This window comes from Chinchilla lanigera, unplaced genomic scaffold (genome assembly GCF_000276665.1).
Source record: "Chinchilla lanigera isolate Chin_1 unplaced genomic scaffold, ChiLan1.0 scaffold00038, whole genome shotgun sequence".
Lineage (NCBI taxonomy): Eukaryota > Metazoa > Chordata > Mammalia > Rodentia > Chinchillidae > Chinchilla > Chinchilla lanigera.
The window spans coordinates 1,306,261-1,333,929 of NW_004955439.1; the positions used below are offsets into that span (position 1 = coordinate 1,306,261).

The window sequence follows — 27,669 nt, forward strand, 5'->3', positions numbered from 1 at the left end:
ATAATTTAAATTGTAATTTAAATGTATATTTTATGGCTAGTAAAAATGCTATAATTTGATTTTTTAAAAGTGAAGATAAAAGGATGACTTAAAGCTGAGGTTGAAGGATGTGAGGGAGATCTGACTGCGACATCTGTCATCCCATTGATCGCCAGGGTTGGTTCGGCTGATCTGGCTGGCTAGGCAGGTGTCCCCTTCCTCCCTCAATGCTCCATGTGCATCCCTCCCGAAGCTGCGTGCTTGGTCGAAGAGGACCACCACCCCTGATAGAGGAGGACCATTCCTCGGTCAAGGGTATACGAGTAGCTGCGCTCCCCTGCTAGAACCTCCAAACAAGCTCTCAAAGCTGAGGTTGAAAATATTTTTCTTATAAACAGAGAGCAAATATTTTAGGCTTTGCAAGCCATATATTTGTTACCACAAGTACTCAACTTTGTATTGTGGAAGTAGCTATATAAATGTATGTAGCCACTAACTAAACAAATGGGTATGATATGTCACCATAGAACTATTTACAAGCCAAGTGTGGTAGTGTGTGCTTGTAATCCCAACACTCTGAGAGGCAGAGGCAAAAGCCTTGCAAATTTGAGCCCAGCATGAACAATTCAGCAGCTTAGTGAGACTCTTTCTCAAAATTTAAAAAAACAAACAAAAGGGCTGGGGATGTAGCTCAGGGTGAAGGCCAAAGTCCCTAGGCTCACTCCTCAGTACTGCAAATAAATAAATAAATAATTTATATTAACAGATAGTAGACCAGCCTAGGTATGTGGACTATAGTTGGCAGACTTCTGAATTACATATTTTACAATAGAAATATTCAAATAATAAATAGTATTTCTAATGCTGTTTTCTAAAGATTAATATTATAAATATAAATGATCTTAGCAAAGACTTAGATCTAAACTGAGAGACGTTTGCTTTGTCTCATTTTTTGTTATATTAATCTTTCAGATCAGTTTTACCTTCTGCAGCTGATATTATGTACTGTCACCACAGTGTTGGTTTGCATTTGTGTGAATTGAATTTAAAAAGACAGGAAATGAGGATTTTTAAAACTTCAGACTTTTATGGTATTAATTTTGTGATTTTTTTTTTTTTAAGCCAGATAGCATACATTATGTAAGAGCTATGGCATAACAGCAGATAAGTGTTGATGAAGAAGCAGCAACAAAGGAACAGAGTTATTAAAATCATTTTGTGCAACCGTTGGGATCTGTTATCCAAACTCTAAGGCTTTTTGACTATAGGACTCAAGTTGATTTTATTTTATTTAGAATCCTGTATAAATAAAAATGAGACTTTTTTTTTTCTGGATCATGTTTTGATAAAATGTGTTGTTATTTTTAAAATACTGTATATTAAACAAGACAAAAAGGTGAACGTGATATAAATTTTCTCATTTTCTATGTATTTTTAGGTAAAGCCATCTTACCGCTCTGTGATGGTTCTTCAGGAAGAGAAAGATAAACCAGTATGTTATGAACAGCACTGTGAGTCAAATTCAGTGGACACAGAGCCTGGATTAGAAGATTCGAAGGAAATAGTAGAGTGGAAACGACTACCTGGACAGGTGAAGTGTTTAATATTACTATATTCATTTAAATATTTGCTACCTTATAAACCATAGATTCACATATGGTCACAAACCATAGATTTTTGATGCCTGTAAGAGCTATATCTCTTTTTTTTGTTTTGTCTTTTTGAGACAGAGTCTCACTATGTAGTTCAGGCTGACCTTGAGCTCACTTTGTAGCCCAGGCTGGCCAGTCCTCCTGCCTCAGCCTCCTGAGTGCTGGGATTACAGGCATGCGCCACCACGCCCAGTGAGCTGTATCTCTTAAACTTTATGAATTCATATAAATCCTGGTTTCTTCCTGCATCACATCTTGATGGAGATAATATATATGCATATCCCTTTACTACAATTTGAACAGCATTTAAACTTTTACCAAAGTTTTCTTACTTAGCCTTTTTTGCAATGTTAGAAAAACATTAGCAGTCAGGTTTAGAAATTTTTTGCTTCCATTAAGAATGGAACCAAGCTGGGGATTTAGCTCAGCGGCATAGCGCCTGCCCGGCAAGCGCAAAAGAGACCAGTTTTACAGATACATTTTAAAACCACTGTATTGGTGTGGGAATACTTGAAACATAACACAAGTTGAGCATCCCTAATCTGAAAATACAAAATCCAAAATTCTTAAAAAACTTCAGATTTTAGAGCATTTTGGATTTTGGTTTTTCAGATTAAAGATGTTCAACCAGTATTCCAAAATTCAAAATAACTCCAAAATGTGAAATACTTCTGGTCCAAAGGATTTTGAATAAGATATTCAGCCTGTATTATGGAGAGACCAACACTTAGATGATACCCTGGGGAACCTTCCTTGTTAGCTAGGGAAAGAAGAAAACAGTCCCTGGGCTGTTCAGCAGGTGGTCTTGCGGGAAAAAATAGCTATGAATATAATTACATGAATTAGTAGTTCTCAAGATATAGTTTGGGACTCCTGGGACTCCTGAGATCCTTCCAGGGATTTCTTGAAGTCATTCTCTTTTCATAATGATTCTAACTTATTAGTTCTTTTTCACTTTCATTGTCACAAGCATATGCTATCGTTTTCTAGAGGCCAAATGACATATGAGATATCAGAAGAGTGAATGCAGTAGTCCTGAATATCTAGCTTTATTAAGCCAGATTAAGGAGAATTTTTAAAATGTACAAACCTATTTTATGTAGTTATTTTTCATAAAAACATTGTTTATGTTAATTGCTACTGTATTTAAATATTTTTTAAACTTTCCATTTTAATTTCTACAATGATAAATATCCATCATTATAGCCCCACAAACAAAAACTTTTTGAACTCCTCAAAAATATTTTGACTGTGAAGTAGCCTGAAACTAAGGAAGTTTGAGAATTGCAAAAAGAAGAAGGTGAGGGCCTGGGGATTTAGCTCAGTGGCAAAGCGCCTGCCTGGCAAGCGCAAGGTCATGAGTTCAATTCCTGGTACCGGAAGAAAAGACGAGAAAAAAAAAAAAAAAAAAAAGAAGAAGGTGAAAGAGCATGGAGAAGTAGGTCCATTCAGTGGGTGGGTTCATTCACTGGGATGGCCAGCTTAGGGAGGAGAAGACTATTTCATATGGAGGTACAGTTGCAAATGTGTGAAGATCATTTGTGTTCATTAGACCGTCTGACACTTGGCTAGCCAGAAACCACAGTCTGTCTGAGATACAGTGTGACAGATGAGGTTTACATGGTGGAGTGTGTGGAGCTTAATACTTGATTGTATGGAATGTGAGAAATGATGGTAGGTTTGAATAGGAGAGACACATTGATAACAATCTTATTTTAATAGAAACTAATGCTGGGAATGGCATATGGTGGATTCTGAAACAAGATACATTAAAATGAGAGTAATGTATGGATGGGATTTGATCATGATATATGAGGTGATTAGGGTCTAAACTTGAAAATGAAAGAGTAAGAGATGAACATAGGGTTAGAAAGTAAGACCCTACATGATTTAGTGGCTGAAAAAGTAGTAAGAGTGTGGGGATAGGGGTGGTATTCAGAGCAGTTGAATATTTTTATTGTTATTTTCTGATACTCACCGAGTGCTTATTCTGGGTGAGGACACAATGTCAAACCGTGAGAATACAGATAACAGGAGAGTGGCGTCAGTGATTGTGGTCTGCTTGACTTACCTCAGCTACACTCTAGGAACAGCAGTACGCAGTTACAAAGCCTCCTGACGTCTCCCTCAATTTCTGTCTTTTTATCCTTTGCTCCCTTTTCTTAATCATCTGGTCAGAGGATGGAAGAAAGAAATGAGCATCGTGGTGTCTGGTACATTATCGATGTATAACAGATGTCTGTTGAGTTTTTCCCATGCCTAGTAGGTCATAATGTTGCTTCCTGGGCTGCCAAATCCTGATGCTGTTTGTCAAAAACTTGATGCCTACCCAGAAATTAATCCTAACATCTTTGACAAGGCCTTTTAAGCTCGGCTTGACCCTTGGAATAATCCTTACTAGCTATATTTAGCTAATAATGGTTATTCTTAGTTAATGTTAGTTACTCACAGGGTTGCAATAATGAATATATTCAGGGCCATCTGTAATAAGGTCCAGCACTCATGGCATGCAGTAACAACCCAGTATATGATTAATTCAACTTTTTAAATATCAACAAATACAGGAACTAAGCCCCACTAAAGATTAAAGAGGTAAAATTAGGAAAAATAAAAGTAAGTAGTATTTTCAACAGTTGATAGTAATACCCAGAAAATTTTAGTTTTATCAGGTTATAGGTACTGAAAACATAGAAATTATTGAGAAATATTAATGCAGTTAGTGAATGAGAAGCAAATATGGGATGATTACTTGGAGCATATAGTAGTCTTATCTATAAGAGATCTATTCCTAGACCTCTGGTGGATGCTCAGAACCATAGGTAGTACTGAACTCCTCATAGACTATCTTTCTCCCTACAGACATAGCTATGATAAGGTTTAATGTTTAAATTAGATTCTATGTAACCATCTTTTTTTTTTTTTTTGGTACTGTGAATCGAATTCAGGACCTTAGGCTTGCCAGGCAGGCGTTTATGCCGCTAAGCTATACCCCTGGCCCTAATGTAACCATCTCTTATTTGTAGTAAATGGTTTGGTGTCATTTATTTTTAGGGGATCCCTTACTAAAATCTTCCTGTAGGCTCTGTGCTTTTTGATATAATATATCAATTGGAACACATTTTTTGTTCATGTTTTCTGCCTACAAATGTAATGTCGTCTCCACATTAACTAGGCATTAATCACTCACTGTGGCCGTAACTTGGAGTTTGAAGTATGACATCAAAATGAGCACAAATTTTTTCCTCCTTTACAGTTTGTTCTTATTCTTGATCTTAGTAACCTCAGAATAAGATTTTTTTTCTGAAGTCTGAACTTTTACCTTTTCACCTAAAGGAAGCAGTGAACAGCTTCTTTTTTGTTGTATGTGAATTGCCAACTCCACTACTCTTGTTCTTTGGAACTATTAACATGAGCACAAATACTGAGATTGATAATAGTCAATCTCATAGCCAACACAGCTATTCAGTGACTAACGAGCAGGTATCATATACAATGAGGGTATGCTGAATGAAGAGAGATAATTCCGATCCCACACATAGGATGGTACTGTTTCATCACAGTACTTCAAGTGGTGCAAATTTTAAAGCCATTGGCCTCATAAAATTGTTTATTTCTTGAATTTTCTTCCACTTAATATTTTCAGACCACACTTAACCAATAGTAATCAGAAGCCATGGAAAGCAAAACCACAGATAAAGGGGGAGACTGCTGTATATTTTGGAAAGAGTCACAAAGGATGGTTATTTTAAGAGAAAAAAAGAGAACCGAATGAACATTCATGCATCCTAGGCTTAGGCTAGGACATAGAAGGCATTTATAGTTTTAAAACAAGTTTGTCATCTGAGCAAAAATGACTTACTAGTTGCTGTCATGGGATAAAAAATGTGACACACGTTCTTTTTTGTGACTGTATAAAAGCAGTGTGGCAGTGAAAGATTCAGAGTATTATATACTGAATTTTTTTTATTCATATTTTAGGTGACATAAGTATTAGAAATGAACAGATTCACAATCTTATGGAGTATTATTCTGTTTAGAAAGTTAGGATTTTTTTATTACTTCTCAGCAATGTAGTAAAAGAACATTATAGTGGTTTTAAAAACCTACTATAGTAATTGAGATTAGCAACTAGCCTTTGTATTTTAATTTTTCTTAATTCATATTTTTACAATACTTGTTTTTTAGGCTTGCCGTATCCCAAACAAGCACCTATTCTCACTAAATGCAGGAGAGCGAGGATGTTTTTGTCTTGATTTCTCCCACAATGGAAGAATATTAGCAGCAGCCTGTGCCAGCCGGGATGGATATCCAATCATATGTGAGAAATCTGTTTGATCTGACTGTACTCCATGTAACAGACATTGGTTGGTTTAAAAATTCATTGAAATCTTGTGTAATCCTTAGTTCTAGTACATTAAAGAAGACAGATTTCTTCATGTAAAGAAATAGTTCTTTTATACTCTTAACCATTGAGAAGTAAAGTGAGAATATTAAGTGAAAGATGTTAATTTTTTTAAACATGCAAGAAATGTTTTTGAAAACATTTTTTACTTTACAGAAATTTAGAAACTTGAAGGATTATTCTCATGGAGAATTTTGCACTATGTAGTTAGATGGTAGCAGTGATAATTTGAATTATGAGAGCCCACAGATTTTTTTGTGCACTAGACAGTAGGGATTGCCTCAGAAGGACCTAGATGAAGAGTTCTCATTATGATTGGCAAGTAGCAAATAATCTCAAGAAAGATTATTTCTGTAGCTGTAGAGTGTTTTAGGTTTTTTAGCAAGTGTTATCATACTGTTCTAGAAGCATCAAATTTAGTCCCTTATTTTTGGCTCAGTAATGAAAACTGGCTTTTCAACAGGAAGAAGCCAAATCTGCCCTAAGCACTGAATTATGATAAATTTTACATACTCAGTTTATATAAGGTGTAATCAAAAAGTGAAGTGCGTGTTTAAATTTTAATAAATGTATTATAGTGAAAGACATATTGTCACAAATCCTTCTCAAGATATTCCCCCACCCTGCCTTAAACACACTTAGCCCATCGTTTTGCCACTTTCTTCAGCAGCTCTGGAAATGCGTTTTTGTCAGAGTCTTTAGTTGCATCGTTGTGGCTACCTCGATTCCTGAATTGATTCAGAATATTTCATGATCATTTTGACTTGAGGAAGAGCCGTACGTCGCATGGTGCCAGATCCGGTGAATAAGGTAGATGAAGACGACACACCATTATGTTTTTATGAGCCTGCCTTTACATTGGATGGCACTCAGCAGCAACATTCACTATATTTTTATCATGCCTCGTAAAGACACTCACAGAAGAGGACTTCTGGAAGTGCTTCAGAAGTGGCCAAAACAATGGGATAACTGTGTTCAAATTAATGTGTTCAAATTAATGGCAATGTGTCTTTCACTGTAATTTTTTTAATTTAGATATTCATTGTATATTTTGATCATACCATATAGTGATTTACTTTTTTTCAGCAGGGATTCCTAATTGAGTTCACTGGCATTTATTAAATCAATATTCCTTCCCATGAAATAATATTATATTTTTAAAATACAAAATTATTTGTGCAGCTTAATTAATCACTGTGCTGATTTAAAATTCACCAAAAACCAAAGGGGCAAAGACTTTTGGGAAACATGCTTCAAAATACTAATGCTAGCTAGGCGTGGTGGCACACACCTGTAATCCCAGCACTCGGAAGGCTGAGGCAGGAAGATCTTATGAGTTTGAGGCCAGCCTGGGTTGCAAAGTGAGCTGAAGGCCAGCCTGAACTGCATAGCGAGATCTTGTTTCAGAAATACTAAAAAAAAAAGAAAAAAAAAAAATTAATGCTGTAGTGATTTCTTTCTTTTGGTTAATGAAAGAATTCTTTTCATTCTGATTTATATCTTTTAAATTTTTGTGATAAACTCAGTCCATTATACTTAATTGTTCAGAATGCTATGGATTTAGATGTATGTATTGCTTAAATCTCAAAAACCAGAAGATGGAATCTTTGTCTTTGGTTTATGATTATGATTATGCTGTGTCTAAATTTGAAATTTGTTTAGTTTGTTAATTTTCAGATTAATATTTTTCACAAATTCGGGTGTTACTCAGTGTTGCTTCCCATTTTCTGTTTGCCCTTTTCTTTTCATGCTCTGGGACCCCATTATGCCTGTGCTCATAGACTTGATAGTGTCCCTCGGTCTCTGAGGCATACTTATTTTTCTTCATTCTTTTTCTGTTCTTCAGATTAGATAGTTTCAAGTGACCTATCATCAATTTCAGTAATTATTCTGCCTGCTCATATCTTTTGAGCTCCTCTGGTGAATTATTTCAATGATTGTACTTTTTAAGTCCAAAATTTTTCTTTGATCCTTTTTTGTCATTTCTTTTTCTTTACTGGTGCTGGGTTTTTATAAGAAATAATTTTTAAAATTCAGTTCTTCAGATAGGCTCTTCTTTAGATCTTTGGACATATTCATAATAGTGAATTTAAGGTTTTTGTTGTAAAAGAGCAATGCCTGGCTGATTCCTCAGTTTCTAGGGACAGTTTCTATTAACTGCTTTTTTTTCCTGTTCATAGGTTATACTTCTCTTGCTTGGTTTTTCTTTTTTCCATGTCTCATAATTTTATCTTGAAAACTGGATATTTTAGATAAGCCAGCGAAGCAGCTCTGGAAATCATGTTTCTCTTTTTGGCCCCTCTCATCCACCCACGATTAGTTATTGTTGCTGTTTCTTTAGTGACTTTCTTGGGCTAATTCTGTGAAGTCTTTATTCACTGTCATGTAGTTGTCAGCGTAGTCTCTACTGAGGTTAAGTGTCAGCTGATGGTGTAGACAGAGATTTTTCTTAAATACTTTCGAGTGCATAGATCTGATGTCCTCTTCCAGGGGACTGTCTGTGTATATGTGTATATTGGGCTCTCCTTTCAGAGCTTTAGCAGGCAATTAAAAACTGCCTTCATTTCCTTTTTGTTCAAGAGTCTCCCTGGGTCAGCTGGAGTGAGAGATAAAGCCTTTTAGGTTTTGCTTGGCTATGCACACAGACCTTTCTTTATATACATGCGTGGGAATCCTTCTAGAGTCTTAGATATACAGTATTTTGGAGATTTTCAAGACCATGTAGGGCCGTCTTGTTCCCAGGTTTTTCATTTTAAATTTGTTAGTGAGCCTCTCCTTAGCCCCTAGTGCTTTTAGCACCAGAGGCAACCGCAGCGTTGAATGATGCCGCTCATTTTTTCAACGTGCGCTCTAGAGCGATGGCTGCTTGTATAACGTGTGTATTGAGCCAGGCCAGGTAAAGCCAGGCCTGAGAACGGAGCCTTTCGTGGAGCTATCAGGCTGTCAAACAGATGTCTTTTGGGATGGAGCTTTAGGGTTCTGCAGACCTATTCTACAAAATCTATTTTTTTTTAAATCTTTTTTTAAAATTTATTTTAAAAATAAAAGAAGGAAAACATATTAACAGACAGACATCCATTTACAAAATAGCATAAGAACAATACAAACAAAACAGAGTTACCGACAAAGTTGTAGGAAATTAACAATGGTTGTTGTATTACATATTGATATCTTCAGAGTGGTTTCTCAGAAAAACGAATAGAGATATGCAAGATTGATCAAACAAGTAATCATTAACTGTTCCTTTCAGTAAAGCAATAGAAGACAGTAGTACAACTATGTTAGCTATCCTGTATACATATACATACAGACCTGTTCTACAAGATCTAGAGACTATTAGGCTCCTGATCTTCATTAGTTTTTAAGGCTATTTTAGAAGTCAAGAGAGAAATGGAGTAAGTTAAAAAATACCAAAAAGCTCAGTGTTCTTAGAGAAATTCATTCATTTTTCTTGAATAAATACTCATCAGATTCTTCCAAGCTGTGCTTAATTTTCAGAATTCTGAAACATTGTTTTTAGACTTTTTGCTAATGTTCTTGTTGCTTTCATGGGGGAACAGATTTTCCAAGATTGGTGGTTTGCTCTTCAGTACTTTTGAACTTCTTAGTGCTGTGGTTCATGGGTACTTGGTTTTACCACTAGGTGGAGGTAGAGACTTGGAAGCTTTGTTCATGTGTTACAAATTTTGTGTGTGAAGCATATAATAGCACTGTGCTTTGTCTATCAGATTGAGTTGCTGCTGATAACCTTACTGTTACTTTGTATTGAAATTTTTTCTGACAGTAATTAAGTTTAAATTTCTCATTACTTTAATTACAATTTTGGTTGGCATTTAGTTGATTTTCAAGTAAAATAATCATTCATAAAACAAAATTATAGAGTATTTGAAATGAATTAAAATGTAGATACTAATTATTTGACTAACAAATTAACTGTCAAAGATTCATAGGGGATTTCTTTGAAGAGAGAAGAATAATTGATAGCGTATTTATTATGAAATTTTAGGATATCAAAATTTTGTGTAAAATTTATTCCTAAGCAAACAAAAAAACTGTTCTTAAGTAGATTTTGAAATTTTATTTGTACTTGGAATACCTTTCATACTGCTTTCATAAATTAAGCAGTATGAAAATACAGTTTTCATACTGCTTAATTTATATCTACATTATTGTAAATTATGTATTTATATATTATTGGATTAAAGATGCTCTGTCTAGAAACCTAATGATTTATAAATATTTTTATTAGTATATGAAATTCCTTCTGGACGTTTCATGAGAGAATTGTGTGGTCACCTCAATATCATTTATGACCTTTCCTGGTCAAAAGATGATCGCTATATCCTTACTTCATCATCAGATGGCACTGCCAGGTTAGTGTCTCTATAATTGTATGCCTGCTGTGTATAGTTTCTTTGCTGTTAAAGAAATCTAAGCAAATATGAAGTGATATAAATACCCTTATGCTACAGTTATATTTTATCTATGATGAACACCGTAAACATATAGGCTAATTAAATAGTACTAAAACTTGTTTCTTGAAGGCATTTTTCTCAAGTAGCTCTTATTAATGCAACATAGTGTTTCTGATGCTTTCCACTTTTAAAAGATATTTTAAATTGTTTGATTAACACTTTGAGATGAGGTTATTAAACACTTGAGATTTTTCCTAGAACATAAACTCTTGATGGCAGGGATCCTGTCTTCACTATTGGCTAGATGTGGGGGTTGGAATGTAGTAGAACTCATGACATAAATGTAGAGGAAATAAATAGGTATATATTGTAAGTGTTACAGATGTTAAATATTTGCATTCTCACAGTATCATTTTGAAATTATATTGTTTCAACTTATGTCACAGTGAAACATTTTAAAAGCTGATTGCTAAAGTTCACTTACACTTTGTTTTAGCTTCTTGTCTTACTTTGCTTGTGTTCTAAAAATACTGAGACAGGTTTTCAATTTTTTTTTCATTTTAAGGAGAATTAAAGAACACTAGCAAAAGTGCCAACAACATGGGCAAAAACAAAATAAAGCAGTAACAAGAACAATATAGGGTTTCAGAACAAAATGATAGGAATTAACAGTGGTTGTTATATTACGTATTTTTATCTTCATCGAAGTTGGTCAGATTACCAGATGTAAGAATGCAAGATTAATCAAACTATTAAAGAAAATTAAAAATAAAAACAAAAAAATTATAAACGATACAGAGTTTCACCAAACAAGATGATAGGAATTCAGCGATTGTTACATTGCATATTGTTGCCTTCAAATTAGTTGTTTCAAAACATTTTTATATACTCTGTTTAACTTGTTTCTCACAGACATTTTCTGCAGTTTTTGTGATATGTAAGAGCCTTTTGAGAACCGAACCACATTACTATCATTTACATCTATTGCATCTTATTCTCTTATAATGTAATGTAACTTTTTGTTTCTGGGTCCCTTTTCCTAATCTCATTAATCTGCTTTTCTATATAAGGTGTCGAATTGATCAAGATATTATAAATGCTTAGTTTATATTTAAATGCAAAGGGTAACAATTGACTTTCATCTCTGTTGAATCAGGAAACTACTCTTAGTCCCCCTTACCAAAATCCTCAGGAGCTTACCTGGTTATTTCTTTTAGCACAGCCATCCTGTCTGACACCAGGTAATGCTAGAGAATAATACATAACTCCACTGAGGTGTGAGGATGGATTTGTAAGTCTTTGAATCACGTGCACTCTCATTCCTGCTGAGGAATCTTTTACTTACCTTTCTTCAGCTCCTTTTTCTCATTCATCTGGCAGCAGACACAAACTTTACCATTCTCCCATTTCTCTACACTAAGTCAGTCTTCCAACCTTTATTAGTTGGCTGCCTTTAGTTTGCAGTCAAATTTAGACAGACATGAGGTTCCTGTATTTCCCTCTAGTTTCCCTCCTACTGTCTATAACTGTGTTCATCTTTATCTCCACTGTGGTAAAATTACCTGTTCAAAACCCTCTTTCATAATGCTTTGTCTTTTAAAAGCATTTCAGTACGCATTGCCCATTGGAAAGTATTCCACTAGCTCAGCATGGCATAATAGCCATATCCCTCCCTCATTGATTAACCTTACATTCTTCTCATATACCCTTTCTTTGTGCCCTTTGCCTGACCTACACAATGTTTTGAAATACCCTTAACATCCTACCTTTGGCATCTGAGTGCCCTTTTACCTTACTTCCTCCTATACTTAGATGCTCCACTCCTCTCCTTCCTGCCTTATTCACCAGAAATTCATTAAGTACCTTTTGTGAGCTGCCCGTAATTGTCATGTAAATTTAGCTCACATTTGACCATTTCTTGAAGCTATCTTTGGTTTCCTCAAATAATAAATAGTATATTAAAGTGAAGTATGTTTTTCTATCCTTGAAAATTGGTATCAATTTGGATTCTCTGTATCATAAAAATATTGTGAAGTATTAACTCAATGAAAAGAGAAGCAGCATGGCTAAAATCAAAAAACAAGGAAGATTTTGAAAGAGATTTAAGAATGCTTATAATAAATAAACTCAAGTGAAAAAGAAAAAACAATTGTTCGCGCTCACAAGTGGAGAACTGAGGGTTTCTGCCCATGTCTACTCGTTGTTTTCCTGGGAATCACTGCCACGTTATTGTTGGTGTCTCTAAGCATTAATTTCCCACTGACTAGCTCTCTGCCATATGGTCTTGGCCTAAATCCCTTTAGTTATTTCCAGAATGAACTGTGTTGTTCTCAAATCAGCATCTTTTAATGCAATGGAAAAGACTTTCCATGTGTAATGGCTCTCTTACAGGCCCGTGTCCCCATGATGCCCACTCTGATACGTACTGTTTTAACTTTGGTATTTTTTTCTTGAAGTCTAATAATTTGTGTGTGTGTTCATCCAGTCTTTATGAATGTGTGTTTCCTCTTTCTCAGTGAGCAGCCTGATTTTCCTCCAAATCTGTTATTTCTTTTCAATCTTTCATTCTACCATTACCTGGGTAACAAAAGCCATCCTTGATAATAGTTTTTACACAAAAAGCTTCATTTTTATTTTTTAAATACTATGTGTATTCTAATGTATTGAGCTATTTTGAAGATGTGTTTGCCTCATTTCTGCTTGTTATATAGTATTTAAAATTATGATGCAAAGATTCATTAGTAAGCAGCTGAGGTTATCTTTTAATTATTGTAATACTCCCTTCAAATTAGCAGTTTTGTTCTTTTAGTAAGTATCCTACTTCATGTAGTATGCATTCATTGAAAATTTTACTGTGGAAAAAATGTTTTTTCAGGGATACACATGCTTTATTTTCACTTAAAAACATGATTTTTCCCTTCCTTCATTATTAGTTTGGATTCTTGATGCTATAATTAAAGACCATATCCTATATTTTAAGGAATTACTGAGAAAACTCCTAGAATATTATTCTTGAATAGCCGACTGTATTTTTCCCTTTATAATTTTGTAAATAACTTAATTTGATTTCTTAGTAATTAAAAAGATAAACATAAATCCTCATAACAAAAAATAATATATTCCTCTAATTCTAATAATTTAAGTCACTGTTCCATATTTATATAGCACCTGTGCATTGATAGATTTTAACTATTTTTGCACATTGCTAGAAATTTGAAATAGCTAGCAAGATAGTTCAACTCTTGGAGTTTACTCTTTGGTCTAGACTGTAGGAGTTATAATCTTAAAAAATTTTTTATAAATCAACCATTAGAGAAAAACATAATGAGAATGTTAAACAGAAAGGAAATGCTCAATTTAGAATAGTCTGTTTTCTATCAAAATGTTATTTTAATCTTATTTTACTCAAGATTTCAGATCGATTTCAATATGACTTTTAAGTCTTTGGAATAGTCATCTTTGTTATGTGAGCTTTAAAATTACAAATACAAAAGTTGATGAAGTATCCTGTTCTCTAAACACCAACTACTGGGACAGGGGATTTAGCTCAGTGGCACAGCGCCTGCCTGGCAAGCACGAGGTCATGAGTTCAATTCCCGGTACTGGAAAAAACAAAACAAAACAGAACAATAAACTCCTACTACTAAGCTGTTTGCAGAAGCAGTATACACAACCTAAGTGAGATGTCATTTATTTTCCCCCATATTTTTAAATATATATATATTACCAACTATTCAGTGTGTGTTTAATCAATGTCAAAAATAGGTAGATTTAAAAAGTAGATACCTAAATAAAAGTGTAATTTTTAGTTTTACAGAGCAGAATACAACTAATAGATATACACTTGATAATAGGAAGTGGCTTTGTCAAGATGTGAAGAATTGTAGCCATCAAATATGTGATCATCATCATAATTTTATTGTGATAAATACTGGTCCTTGCCATCTGTTGGATAAATTGGTTCTTATAAAAACGATTACATTTCTGCCTTTCAGGAGCAATGTGTAACTTTTTATCCTTTTCCAGGATATGGAAAAATGAAATAAATAATACAAATACTTTGAGAGTGTTGCCTCATCCTACTTTTGTTTATACGGCTAAATTCCATCCAGCTGTAAGAGAACTGGTGGTTACAGGATGCTATGATTCTGTGATACGGATATGGAAAGTTGATATGAGAGAAAGTTCTGCTGTACTGGTCCACCAATTTGATGCTCACAAGAGTTTTATCAATTCTCTGTGTTTTGATGCTGAAGGTATGTTAGAGGATATGTTCCAAAGGAAAGCTAGCTGCATGAAGAGTTCATTTTTTTTTTATTTCACTAATAGTTATCGAACCTTAAGAAGGATGTTATAAAATGGATTATTACTTATGCACATTTTGGTTTATTCTTACTTTGCAGGTCAAATGAGTTCACTGAGGGAGTTGTTTATAATTTTAAAGTTATTTAATTTCTAAACATTTAAATTCAGTTAATCTTTGCTCTAGCAATGTCAAGTATCAAATTTTATAAATGTATTCATTTAGATTAAATTATCTTCTTAGTAAGTTATTTTTAGGGATCTTTGAAATTAAAGAGTAGATTGAGGGAGACAAAAAAAATCCCCAAAGCAAGTTGCACATATATATGTGAAATGTAACAACAGAATTGTTTAAAAAGTGCACAGACATATAAAAGGAAAAATTGTAATTATTTAAAGGGTTCTCTTAGTATATAAGTAATATGGATATTTTTAAAATGTAAAATGTAGATTATTTGATTGGCTGAAAGAATAGAAATTTTATTGTATCTGTTAATCACTTTTTAAATTTCAGAAATTAGGCATTTAGGCTATAGCTATAAAAGAGGATCCAGATCAAAATGATAATGTTGCTGATGTACTCCATTCATCTATAGGGATGTTAATAAATTTAGAAAGGCCCTAAATAGAAAGGTATCTGCAAACTTATAATAGAAGTATCTCATGTTACAAAAGAAGGATAGTTTTTTAAATATTTGTCCATAAGATATCCAAGTATGAGAAAAGGGGCAATTGGCCTGTGTTGTTTCAGTAGATAGAGATGGGACCAAAGCTGCAGAGACAGATTTTTCTTTGCTCAGAATTAGAAGCAACTTTCTAACACATGGAGTGGCTTGCTAGTTAAATAAGCTGTTTTGTAAAATATTAAATTCACAGCTGCCCAGTAGCCATCTGCCAGTAATGGTGGAGAAGCTATTCCTGAGTGCCTGTGAAGTTGAACTTAATGGTCTCTGCAGTCCCATTCAACTTGAAGATAGTTTAACTCAGAATTGATGTTAAACTGCTAACACTGGTTACTTACTCTTTTATTCATTCCCTATCATTTATTGAGGTTTTCTGGCTCTCAAGTATTATATGAACAGTGTATTTTAGAATATAGGTATTTTCTGGGAATATAAGACAGAATATATAAATGGTGAAGATGAGGAATACAACGTATGCATGTTGCATAACTCAAGTAATTTAACTTTGGAATATGAGCCTTATGCACATGCACTAAGATACTCATTTCTTTTTGTATTCAAATTCAAGCAAGTGACAAAGGGACTATGTCGTCAAGAATAATTTGAAAGAGAAGTACTCATATAAAGATAATTAGGATTAGAATGTGAGTTATTTTGCTTTTTTGGATTTTTGAACTAAAAAAACTTTTTAATAGCCCTCCATTTCTTTGATTGTGTTCGTGGATTATGGTTCCCTCAACTCACTATTGTCTGTTTCTAATGTGTGATATTTCTAAGTGAGTAATTTTACTTTTTTAAATAGGTCATCACATGTATTCAGGAGACTGCACTGGGGTGATTATTGTGTGGAATACTTACGTCAGCGGTAATGATTTGCAGAACTCAGTATACCACTGGACAATCAATAAGGTATGAAATCGTATTTTATAGTTGGGGATTTAGTTAAGGAAATTAGAAAACAATCAAAACAGCTGACTTTAAGATGGGAAGTAAGGACATTCCATTCTGTCTTTTAAAAAAATTGTTTTTCTCAGTCCCTACAGAGTCATTTATATTTAATCAGTTATTACATTCTGCCTTATGGCTCATTTATGACAATTCAGTGAAGACTTTCATTTTGGCAAGTTCACTTTCAGTCCTTTAAAAACTTTATATTTTTTGGTTGTGTGTTTATCTGTGCACAGGTGTGTGCATCTATTGGAAAGCAAACCAGGGTCTTGCATAGCTAGGCAAGTACGTACTACTGAGGTATACCCCGCAAGGCCACTGTTAGTCTTTTGAGCCCCAATTTGTACTATGGCATTAGCTGAAGTTTATGATAAAGGCCGATATGTGTAATATCACATTACCATCTGTAAGTAACAACCTGTATTTTTTATTATATTCTTTTCTCGGTCCAGTATCATCTCTCCAAAAGCAGCATGCTCAGTGCTTGTCAGCAGTGCTATCTTTCATCAGTATATAATTATGTCCAGGGTCCCTGCAAGCAATTTTATTGGTGTATATTTTTTATTTTTTAGTTAAATATAGAATCATCAAACGAGTTTGTTTTATATAAATTAATTTAATTTCTGCCTACCACGTTATATGCTTGTTTTTGAGTTTTTCATACTAGCTTATGACAGTAGCTGTCCTCCTGTAAAAAAAAAGATACCCTAAGCTAGAAAGAATTTCCATGAACTTTAGTTAAATCTTTGTGTCTATGAGATCTATATTTAAAACTCTATTCTATTTTTAGTTATTCTTATCTGAGCTATCAAATTAATGACGTCTTGAGGTTTGTCATGTAGCCTAATTTCACACACTTTGAAAAGAACTTTCTAATTATTTACATACCGGAGGGACTGGCAAGTCTCCAAAGGTACCAATTTCAATCTTTTGAGTGTACAGTGCAGAGTTTATCATTTATTATAAAATGTTTTCCTTTTCTTAACCTTTATATACTGAGATACAAATTTATCTTGAAAATCCACATCTTAGTCATTACTTCAGACAGTCAAAAATAAATACTTAGGAAATGAGCTGGACTGTCTTTACAGCAGCAAATGTTTTGTGACAAATTGAAGGTTATATGCAGTCAACAGTGTGGGGAATGCTAAGTTACATTCATCTGTCCCTTAAGGGTTAAGTGCCCATGTGCTGTTGCATATACTCTTAACCAGCCATACATTATCTTCAAAACAAGGGCTTTTTTAGTTTGAACATGAATGTGCTAAAGAAAAATATGAGGAAATCACTATATAATACAAATACTAGATGTGCCAAGCTTTGTCAAGTTTATACCCCACACTTGTGCGGTTTTGTTTTGGATTTTGCATGTTTGCATCTGTTTCAGTTGATCAAATCCTCACCTGTGCCTCCCCACCTCAGATTTGCTATAGTTTAGCCACTAAAATCCCCATCCGTTGTGTCAGTGTTTCACTATTTTCTATGACTTTAAATCAGAAAAATCAGTCATTAGTAGCAGGGCTGAGTTGCTGATATAAGGAATACTTCATATAAGCTCATGTACCACCAGCCTGAATCTCTGCATTCCCCCTACTTACTAGCCCTGGTAACCTCTCAATGTACAGTTGATTTTTTTTACATACTTTTTAGATTCCACATATAAGTGAGATTGTGTGATATTTTACAGTACTTTTCTTTGACTTATTCCACTTAGTGTAATGTCCTTCACCCTTATCTGCATTATGGGAAATGGCAAAATGTTAATTCTTCTTTAGGGCTAAATAATACACGCGTGCGTGCCTGTATATATCATAGTTTATCTATTTATCTGTTCCTGTACATTTAGGTTGTTTCCATATCTTGGCTATTGAGAATAGTACTGTGGTGAGCATAGGAGTGCAGATATCTTTACAAGGTGGTGATTTTGTTTCCATTGGTATTTGCACGAGGGAGATTTCCTGGTCATATGGTAGTTGTATTTTTAATTTCTTTGGAAATCTCCATACTGTTCCACAATAGCTTTTCCATTCTGTGTTCCCAACAGCAAGGTAGAAGTTACCTGTTCTCCACATCTTTAACAACACTGGTTACCTTTTGACTTTTTGATTACTGTCCTAATAGGTGTAAAGTATAATCTCATAATGGTCATAATTTCCATTTCTCTGATGTTTACAAGATGTTGAGCATCTTTGCATATACTTGTTGATCATTTTTATATATTCTGTGGAGGTTTGTTTATTCATTTCTTTACCCATTTTTTACTCAGGTTATTTGCTTTTCCATTACTGAGTCCTATGAGTTCTTTATAAATTTTGGATAGTAGTCCCTTAAGAAACACATAGTTTATAAATAATTTTTCCCGGTATGTAAACTGCCATTTAATGTTGTTGTTTACTTTGCTGTGCAGAAAGCAGCTTTTCAGTTTGATTTAGTCTCATTTATTTATTTTTGCTTTTGTGGCCTGAACTTTTCTTGCAATACCCAAAGAAATCATTGCTAAGGTAAACAGGGCATGGTGGTGCACGCCTGTAATCCCAGCAATTGCGGGGGGGGAGGGGGGGAGGCGGGATGATTGCCATGAGTTCCAGGCCAGGCTGAACTGCATAGCAAGATCTTGTCTTAAAAAAAAGCCAAAGCCAGTATTGAGAAGCTTTTCCTTTATGTTCTCTTCAGGGAGTTTTATAGTCTCTAGCCTTAACACTTAGATCTTTTATCCATTAAGAGTGTATTTTAGTGTGTTGTAAGGTATAAAGGTAACTCTTCTTATGTATGGCTTATGCATGCTGGTTCTTGCTCAGTGTTTGTCTTTCCTGACATTATTAGTTGGATATCTTCTGTAGCTGCCTCAAATAGCCAACAGAACAAAAGAAAAAAGCCTAACCCAAATTATAATTTAAACTAAAGGGGTCCATAACATACCATACTTAAGACAAGAGGAAGTGTGTGAGAAAAGTCTGAGGCTGGATAGAACTTGCAAATTAATTCTACACTTAGTTTTTAAGTTTATAAAAATTGGAAGCTTTTTTTATGTGATACTGATGAAGTGTAGTGTTAGGAGATATGTATGAAGTGTTTATGGGGGCTGACTATATTTTGGGAAAGTAAATAACATACAAAAACACATACTAATTGCATGTGGTATTTCATAATATAAAAGTACAATTTTTCATCCTTAAACAAGTTTCTGGAAATCCTTTTGCTAACAGTTTTTAAGCATCCTGTATAATAGAATTGAAAATGACATCTTACAATTAATTTTATACTTTTAAAAAATTTATAGCATGAGACAAACTTTTCACTATTAGTATTTTGTGATTTTTCTTATCATTTTAGGAACTTAAAGAAGCTGAATTTAAGGGGATTCCAATAAGTTATTTGGAGGTCCATCCCAGTGGAAAACGTTTGTTAATCCATACCAAAGACAGTACTTTGAGAATAATGGACCTCCGAATGTAAGTATATGTTATTACTACAGAATAAGTACTCATAGAATAAATAATGAATGAATTTATATTGATAACATGCAACAGAGATTCTTACCTAGGCAATTTTGCCCTCTAGGAATATCTGGCAGTGTCTGGAGATGGTTTTGATGTTGTTTCTATTATCTGATGGGTAAAGGTCAGAGATACTAATAAGCATCCTAGAACTCATTGGAAAAGGCCCCCCAGAAGAAATTATCTGGTCTCAAATGTGCACAGCTCTAAGGCTGAAATGTAGTCAGCTGCTTTTTATTTTGTGGCCTGAGCTTTTGATGCAGTACCCAAAGAAATCATTGCTAAGGTAAAAAGAAATCATTGCCAATTATAAACAAAAACTTCTACCTTTTAGGTGAGGGACTACCTTTTAGCTCTATGATACTGGTGTAGCATAATATTATGATATAATAAGGACTGAAGGTGATGGCCTTCGATTAATTTATGTGTTTTTATTTTATTTCTAAATAAAGGTAAATATGGGGAAATATCTTTAATATAAAAAGCAGAGCAGAATTCTGAGAAAATGAACATGGACTTCTAATAGTGTTAAAGTTGCTATAAAACAAATGAGAGAGAGCTCTTTTATTAGATTTCCTTAATGTATTTAGAAAAGAAAATTCATAATTTATATTAATGTGATTCTGCAAGTACCTTCTTAGTACTGACCATTAAGCCCTTAATGTTCACATAGAACAGTCTAAGACCCTGGCATAGGGACAGTGGAAGAATGGTAGCAGGATTATCCCATGATCTAGTTGCACACCTCCAAAATAGCACTGGAAACATTTAGTTAGACTAAAATATAAGATCTTCAAGGATTGGCATCTGCTTATTCTTTTTTCTATATGTAGCATTTGTGTCATGCTTGTCAGACAGCAGGTGCTAGTATGTGTTTTTAATGAATATAAATATATAATAAAGAGATTATATTCTTTACAGCAACAATAATGCTGACTACTATAATATAATTGTTAAAGACTTTGTTGAGAGGCTGGCATTTGAGGTCAGCCTTGAAGAATGGGTAGAATGTAGAAAACAATTTTTCAGTAGAATGGATAACATGAAATCAAATTTAGGGGAAAGATAATATATGTTCAAGGCAGAGAAGTTAGTCCTGCTGTTAACTAGACTTGGAACAGTGAGAGGGAATTTTTAGAAATAGAAATTAGAACTAGAGTAGACCGTAAGGCTAAGGAGTTTTGTTTATTCCCTTTTTAGGCAAAGTGACACCCTGCTTTTTCCACCCCTGCTAGCTGATTAACCTCTCTGTGCCTATCTTTACTCATTTCTCAGACAGGAGAAGTTATATACCATACTCAGTGGTTTTGTGGAGGAATAAACTGTATAGCACACAGCAAGTTCTCTGGAAATGCTTGGCCCAGAAACGACAGATCTGGAAATTTGTGTTGAGAAATTAATTGTAAAACAATGCAGATATATAGATAACACACACAAAAATTGTACACAGAAATCGTGTTCATAGTAGGGGAATACTGGAATCATCTTAAGTTTTGTCCAGCAATAGAAAATTTCTTAAGATACTATTAAACAATAATACATATTCATTAAAGTGACAGTGTAGGATCTGTATTTTCTGCTATGGAGATGACTAATCATCTGTTCTTAAGTAAAAAGAACAGGTTGCAGAGCAATGTATCTAACTCTACTTGACTTCTAGTAAGTGTTGAATTTATTATTTATAAGTGAAAATATCTGCTTGTATGTCATACTTAATATATTATTTAATAATACTTTCTCTAGTATTTATCAAGTATTTCTTTATGATTTAAAAAATCCACTAGGTGGAAGAAGACATAGCATAAAAAGTCTACCTATGTTTTAGAAATCAATTCAGATGCCACCTTCATAAAGTAATCACTGTCTTCTTAACTAGAGTTAATCTGTCTTTCCTAAATCTGCAAATTACTGTTATTGTTGCTCTTTTGTGGTGCCTTCTGCATCCACATTCTATTTTTATGTTGATACATTTCTTCTGTTTCCTGCAAAATTCTAAACTCCCTGAGCACTGAGACCAGCTCTTTACTTTAGAACAATGCTATAAACCTACTGCACGCATGCGTGCCGCAGTGGGCTGTTTGTTATCATTGAAAACTCTAAAAGGTTAGCCATCTCTGCTGTAGAATGTCTACTACATCATTTGTATATTTATATTTGTATTTGTTTCTGTTGTTTATAGATTAACAGCAAGGAAATTTCTAGGTGCAGCAAATTATCGGGAGAAGATTCACAGTACTCTGACACCATGTGGGACTTACCTCTTTGCTGGAAGTGAAGATGGCAGAGTGTATGTTTGGAACCCAGAAACAGGTGGGTATTTAGTGACCTTCAGTGGAGGTCTCAAGAAGTGTAAAAACTGTCATTTTGTGGAATAATTTCAAGAAAATTCTGACTCCAAGTTTCTGATTGTTTTTTCAGGATAAAAACTCACCTATTGTCTAAACTTAAATTCTGTTCTGTATTGCTTTCACCATGCATTTAAAATTTCATATAATAATTCAGGGTTTATTCTCGCTTATGAGATGCTATTGCTCTTTGGAACTTAATGAAGATGTAATACAAAATACAAAATATTATAAGCTGAGTTGTAACTAGGTAGATAGTTAAATATTCACTACATGTGTTCTTTAATTAATAATAAAAACATTCTTGTGAAAGTTTTTGATGTCTGCAGCTTATTTAGCAATTACCTAAATTACTATAGTTCAGGTATTTTCAAATAAGCAATTACATCAAGTAGTTCACTTGTTCCTCTTTACTTTTCAAAAGAAAAATTAAAACTACATGAGCATTTTTAACAAGATTTTTTCCTGTACCATGCTTTACCATAGGTGCATTATATTGCATTATGTTGCTCTCTTCATTGTTTCTATTTTAAAGAAAAGAAAAATAAACAATAAAAACATAGTATAAAATTTCCAAACAAGATTGTAAGAGAGTAACACTAGTTAGTACATTGCATATTGTTATCTTCAAAGTGGTTGCTCATATTACAAGATATAGGTATGAAAAATTGATAAAGCAATGTAGACATAAACTTTTCTATACAATGAGCTGATAACAATTAGTAGCATAACTATCTTGTGTGTGTATATATATATTTATTTATGTATTTTTCCTTTTCCCAAATGCTCAAAAGGAAAGAGAAACTGGAATGGGGGAAAGGAGAAAAGAAGGAAGGGAAAAGGAAAAATAGCTCTATTCCTTTAATAAATAGATCTTTTTGCTTTTTGACTTCTTAGTGATTTTCCTAGACTCTACTGACTTCTGCTTTAGGCATCTTTGTACCATAATATGGATACCTTTCAAGTAATGGAACCTCAAACAGCCTGCATGGAAAAAATGATTACAAAACGCAGTCCCTACCAATACTTCTTTGTTCTTTTTTTTTTTTTTTTTTTGAGACAGGGTCTCACTATGCAGTTCAGGCTGGCCTTGAGCTTACTTTGTAGCCTACGCTGGCCTCGAACTTGTAGTGATCCTCCTGCCTCAGCCTCCCGTACAGGCGTTAGCCACCACACCCGGCTCTCAATCCTTCTTTAACTGGAGAATTTCTTCAGTTTGGAGATTTGTTAATTCCTCTACTTGTTTTCGCCAGAGTTCTTTGTTAATGATAATTTACTAGCTCTGTCAGATTGCATAGCCATATACCCGTGTACTTCCTTCTAAGCATGTTACTTTGTGCCTTGGTAGCCTTATTGAAGAGGTTGAATTGAGAAATACAAAAAAGAGGGCCAACAGAATGCAAAATAATGACTCTTATTTAATAAAGTGTACCCAAATACTTATATTTTGAGGTTTCATGCAAGTAATATAAGCTTCATTATTACTATACATATTTTCATAAGTGGCAGAATAATCATATAATGAGAAATACTTGATACAGTACAAATTATTGAATCTCTTTGTTTTTAGGGGAACAAGTAGCTATGTATTCTGACCTGCCATTCAAGTCACCCATTCGAGGCATTTCTTATCATCCTTTTGAAAATATGGCTGCATTTTGTGCATTTGGGCAGAATGAGCCAATTATTATTTATATTTATGACTTCAGTGGTAAGTGCTATGATTCATTTACATTTATTCTGCACCAGAAATCGTTAGCTGTATGAACTCTATCTTTTGAACCAACAGACTCTAACAACCAGAAAGATTTAATAGATTCTATTATAATGATAGTTTTTATTTTTCATGCAGTTAGTGTGGAATTTAAGTGTTGGCAGAAGTACACCTAATGATTGTGGTCTTAGGTTAAAATCACAGAATTACATTATCAGCCCATTTAAATGAATTAAATTTACCTAAAAATAATTTGAGATGATGTTAACTGAATTTAAAAGGTAAATAACTCATAGAACATGTGTTTCATGGTTTTAGTTGCATGTTGGATTAATATCTCCTATGCTTTTCTTTTCACTAAACTTTTTGTAAGTTCTGGTTGAAAGTTTTTAGTACAAAAACTAGGCAAAAAGAAGTAAGTATCAGTGAAACCAAGAGTCGAATTAGAAATCTGTGTGTTTTTCAGACTTAAAATGAAAATCATACTATCCTATAAGCAAAGCAAAACAGGATAATTTTTCAGGAATAAGATGGTGGGATACTAAGAATTATTTGAATTTGTTATTTTTCATGTATTTCTTTTAATTTTTGTCCTAAAATCAGGATTTCACAGTTCTATTTTACAATACTATGCTGTCTTCCTCAGAGTTGAAATTGTTTTCTTCATGTATTAATTTCTTATACTAAAAGTTCTTTATTTCTCTGATTTGTTTAGAATGCTATATATCATCATTTGCTATTTTTATAAGCTAGGATAACTTACATACTTGCATATTTATACAAATATACAAGTAAATATGTAGATAATATTTAATGTAGAACTATTTGGGCAAAGTGCTTTAATAACATATAAAAAGTTAAGTTTAAGTCAATATATATTGAATTGGTTAATGCTATTACAAGTGCTGTTATTAGACAATTTTTATAAACCTGAAATTTTTATCATAGAATGGGTCAATTCTAGGTGAATTATCTTCAAAAATAATACAAAACATCAAGATTTATCTTATTCTAAAGAACTTTATAAAGAAGATACATATGTAATTCATATTTAAATTTATAAAATACTACCATGAATGACAAAATTGTCAGGCAATAGCATATGATTTATATTACTACCACATGTTAACAGAAACTATGCAGTATGATAACAGGAAAAACTAAATGGATTTCCCAAATCAGTCCATGTCTAAACCTGACATCTAGTTCCAGAATGTACCCTGAAACAGTTCGTTGTATTCACTTCAAGTCTTTACATAAATGAAGAGTCATATATACTCTTACATAAGAAATAGGCAGCATAGTTATTTTCTCAGGCTCTTAAGAGGTTTCACAACAGTCTCCATTCAGTGTCTAATTTTTTTCTAGGCTTTTGAAATTTTCACTACTAATGCAAGTTAAAATCTGCTCTTTTTCTGTTCAAGCAGTTTATTTTTTGTCATTGACAGAAGGATTTTAGCATTAGATTAGCACAGTGTGGTTAGATTTGCCAATTTGGGTTTTAGACTGGAGATACCAAGTCTAAGTTCATTCCAGAAGTACAACAGAAAATTTGAAGTATTTCAGCAGTCCAATAACATAGGGCTTATGCTCTTGTTCTGTTACTTCAGTGACTTTTTTTTTTTGGTGGGTGTTGTCTTTTTTGAGATAGGGGCTCACTATGCAGCTCAGGCTGGCCTTGAACTCACTTATGTAGCCCAGGCTGGCCTCGAACTCTCAAAGATCCTCCTGCCTCAGCCTCCCAAGTGCTGGGATTACAGGCATGTGCCACCACACCCAGCCCTACTTCAGTGACTTTACATAAACTCTTGCCTTTTCTGAAGTTCCATTTCCAAATATATTTATTTATTTATTTGCCCTTTTTTTGCCTTTTTGAGACATGGTTCAAGCCCAAGTGGGCCTTGAACTCACAGTGATCCTCCTGCCTCAGCCTCCCGAGTTCTAGGATTACAGGTGTGTGCCACCACACAGGACCCCATTTCCTTATCTATTAAAAGATACTACTAGTATTAGTACTGGCCCTCCCTAAGAGGGTATTTGTGAGGATACTATGAGGTAGTCACAGTAAAAGTGCTCTGTAGACTGATAAACACTATATTAAAACAAAAGATAAAATGAGTTGTTATTATGGCACCATCAATATCCACTTGCCTTTATAGGAACTTACACTTTAATGTGCTGGTAACCATCTCATAACTGAAAAAGAACATCCCCTCCCTGCTGTATTCTATTGTTTAGCCTTTTTCTTTCGTTTATTAAAATACATGCCATTTCAGGCCATTTGTATTATAAAATAAGTGCATTAAGTTAAAAGCATGTTGTATTTATGTATTTTAATGTGAAGGAGAAATGGTCTCCATGAGCATTTTAGAAATTTAAATGTCTGTCATAATACATGAAATTAAAATGATTTTTGCAGTGAATTTAGAAAATAATTTTTATATACTAGTATACCTTTACCACCAAATTAAGACTCATAATGTTTCAGCACACTTTCCCTATTCTTTGCTGCCTATTTTTAAAAAGAGGAAGCTTAGAAAGAAGTTATAGTAACCTTAAACCATCCAAGAGTTAGCACAATTCTTGTGAATGTTATAGATTCATAAAAAATGAAGAGTTGTCTCAGACTCTGAAATATTTTACTCATTAAATACAGAGCAGAATCATTGAAAATTATTTTTAATTGAATCATCATATTATATCTTTGTCTTACATTTTATTTTTTAATGCAGAAATATTTTGCTTAAAAAATCTTGTCTAAAAATAAAGCTTATGTGTGGATTTACACGAAATTTTATTGGTATAAAATTCAAAAGACACAAAACAGTTGTGGTTCTGATCATTTTCAGGGAAAAAGGAGCAAAGCTCATTTTTTTTGTAAGTTAAGTTGCGAATGAGACCACAGTGGTAGCTAAATGTATCATCCATCTTTCAGTTCTAGCAAAATCTGTAAAGAGCCAGCAAGCATCTTTCTCTGTTAAGCATATGTTCAGGTTGTGGTCTCTTGAGTCTTTCATTCTACTGGCTTTTTGCTTTTTTTGGTAAGAAATATGATTTCTACTTTCAGAAGGCAGTTTTATTTGCCTGGTGTTGAAAGGGTTAATCATCTAGTAATACAAAATTTAGTCACAGACTACCACAAATAATGTACTTTTAGGATTCCCATAATAACAAAGTACTAGTTGAAGAAACTGCTACTGAATCAATTTTATGAAGCCAGACTTTAACAATTAATGTTAGATATTAATACTGTCTACTTGAGTCTGTAGGATGCTATTCTACATTTATAAATAATTACAGCACCTTCTGTGTTCTTGGTAGTATATGAAGCACTTCATATACATTATTCGAGTTTTCACAGTAATTTTATGACACAGATGCTGTTATTACCCCTATGTAACTGGAGTCAGTGCTTAAATCTTGAAATCTGTGCCTTTGTTTGATACACTAAACTGCATTATTAGCAGTTGAGTGTATCAAATTAACATTTAAAATGTTAGTTTTTCAGGGATTAGTAATCAAACTTTCTTTTGCAGTACTGGAAACTAAATCCAGGGCATTCAGACTGAGCTACATCCTCAGCCTTTCTTTCATTTTTTACTTTAAGATAGGATCTTGCGAAGTCAGAAAATGGCCCAGACTAGGCTCAAATTTGTGATCCTCCTACCTCATCCTTCCAGAGTGGTGGATCACAGGTATGCACCACTATGCCCAGTGTCTTTGTATTTTTAT

At 33.7% G+C, this 27,669-nt stretch overlaps 1 protein-coding gene across 2 annotated transcripts in view; it reads left to right on the top strand.

The window, feature by feature from the left end:
• The window catches only part of Ahi1 (Abelson helper integration site 1), a 183,112-nt gene that overhangs the window by 29,076 nt on the left and 126,367 nt on the right, over window positions 1-27,669 (top strand). For both annotated transcript variants that reach the window (XM_005390486.2, XM_013517380.1), the window contains exons 10-17: window positions 1,418-1,570; window positions 5,817-5,949; window positions 10,283-10,406; window positions 14,475-14,704; window positions 16,236-16,342; window positions 19,715-19,833; window positions 22,058-22,188; window positions 23,794-23,934. In XM_005390486.2, coding sequence (XP_005390543.1) covers window positions 1,418-1,570; window positions 5,817-5,949; window positions 10,283-10,406; window positions 14,475-14,704; window positions 16,236-16,342; window positions 19,715-19,833; window positions 22,058-22,188; window positions 23,794-23,934 — 1,138 coding nt within the window. The remainder of the gene's footprint in view (window positions 1-1,417; window positions 1,571-5,816; window positions 5,950-10,282; window positions 10,407-14,474; window positions 14,705-16,235; window positions 16,343-19,714; window positions 19,834-22,057; window positions 22,189-23,793; window positions 23,935-27,669) is intronic.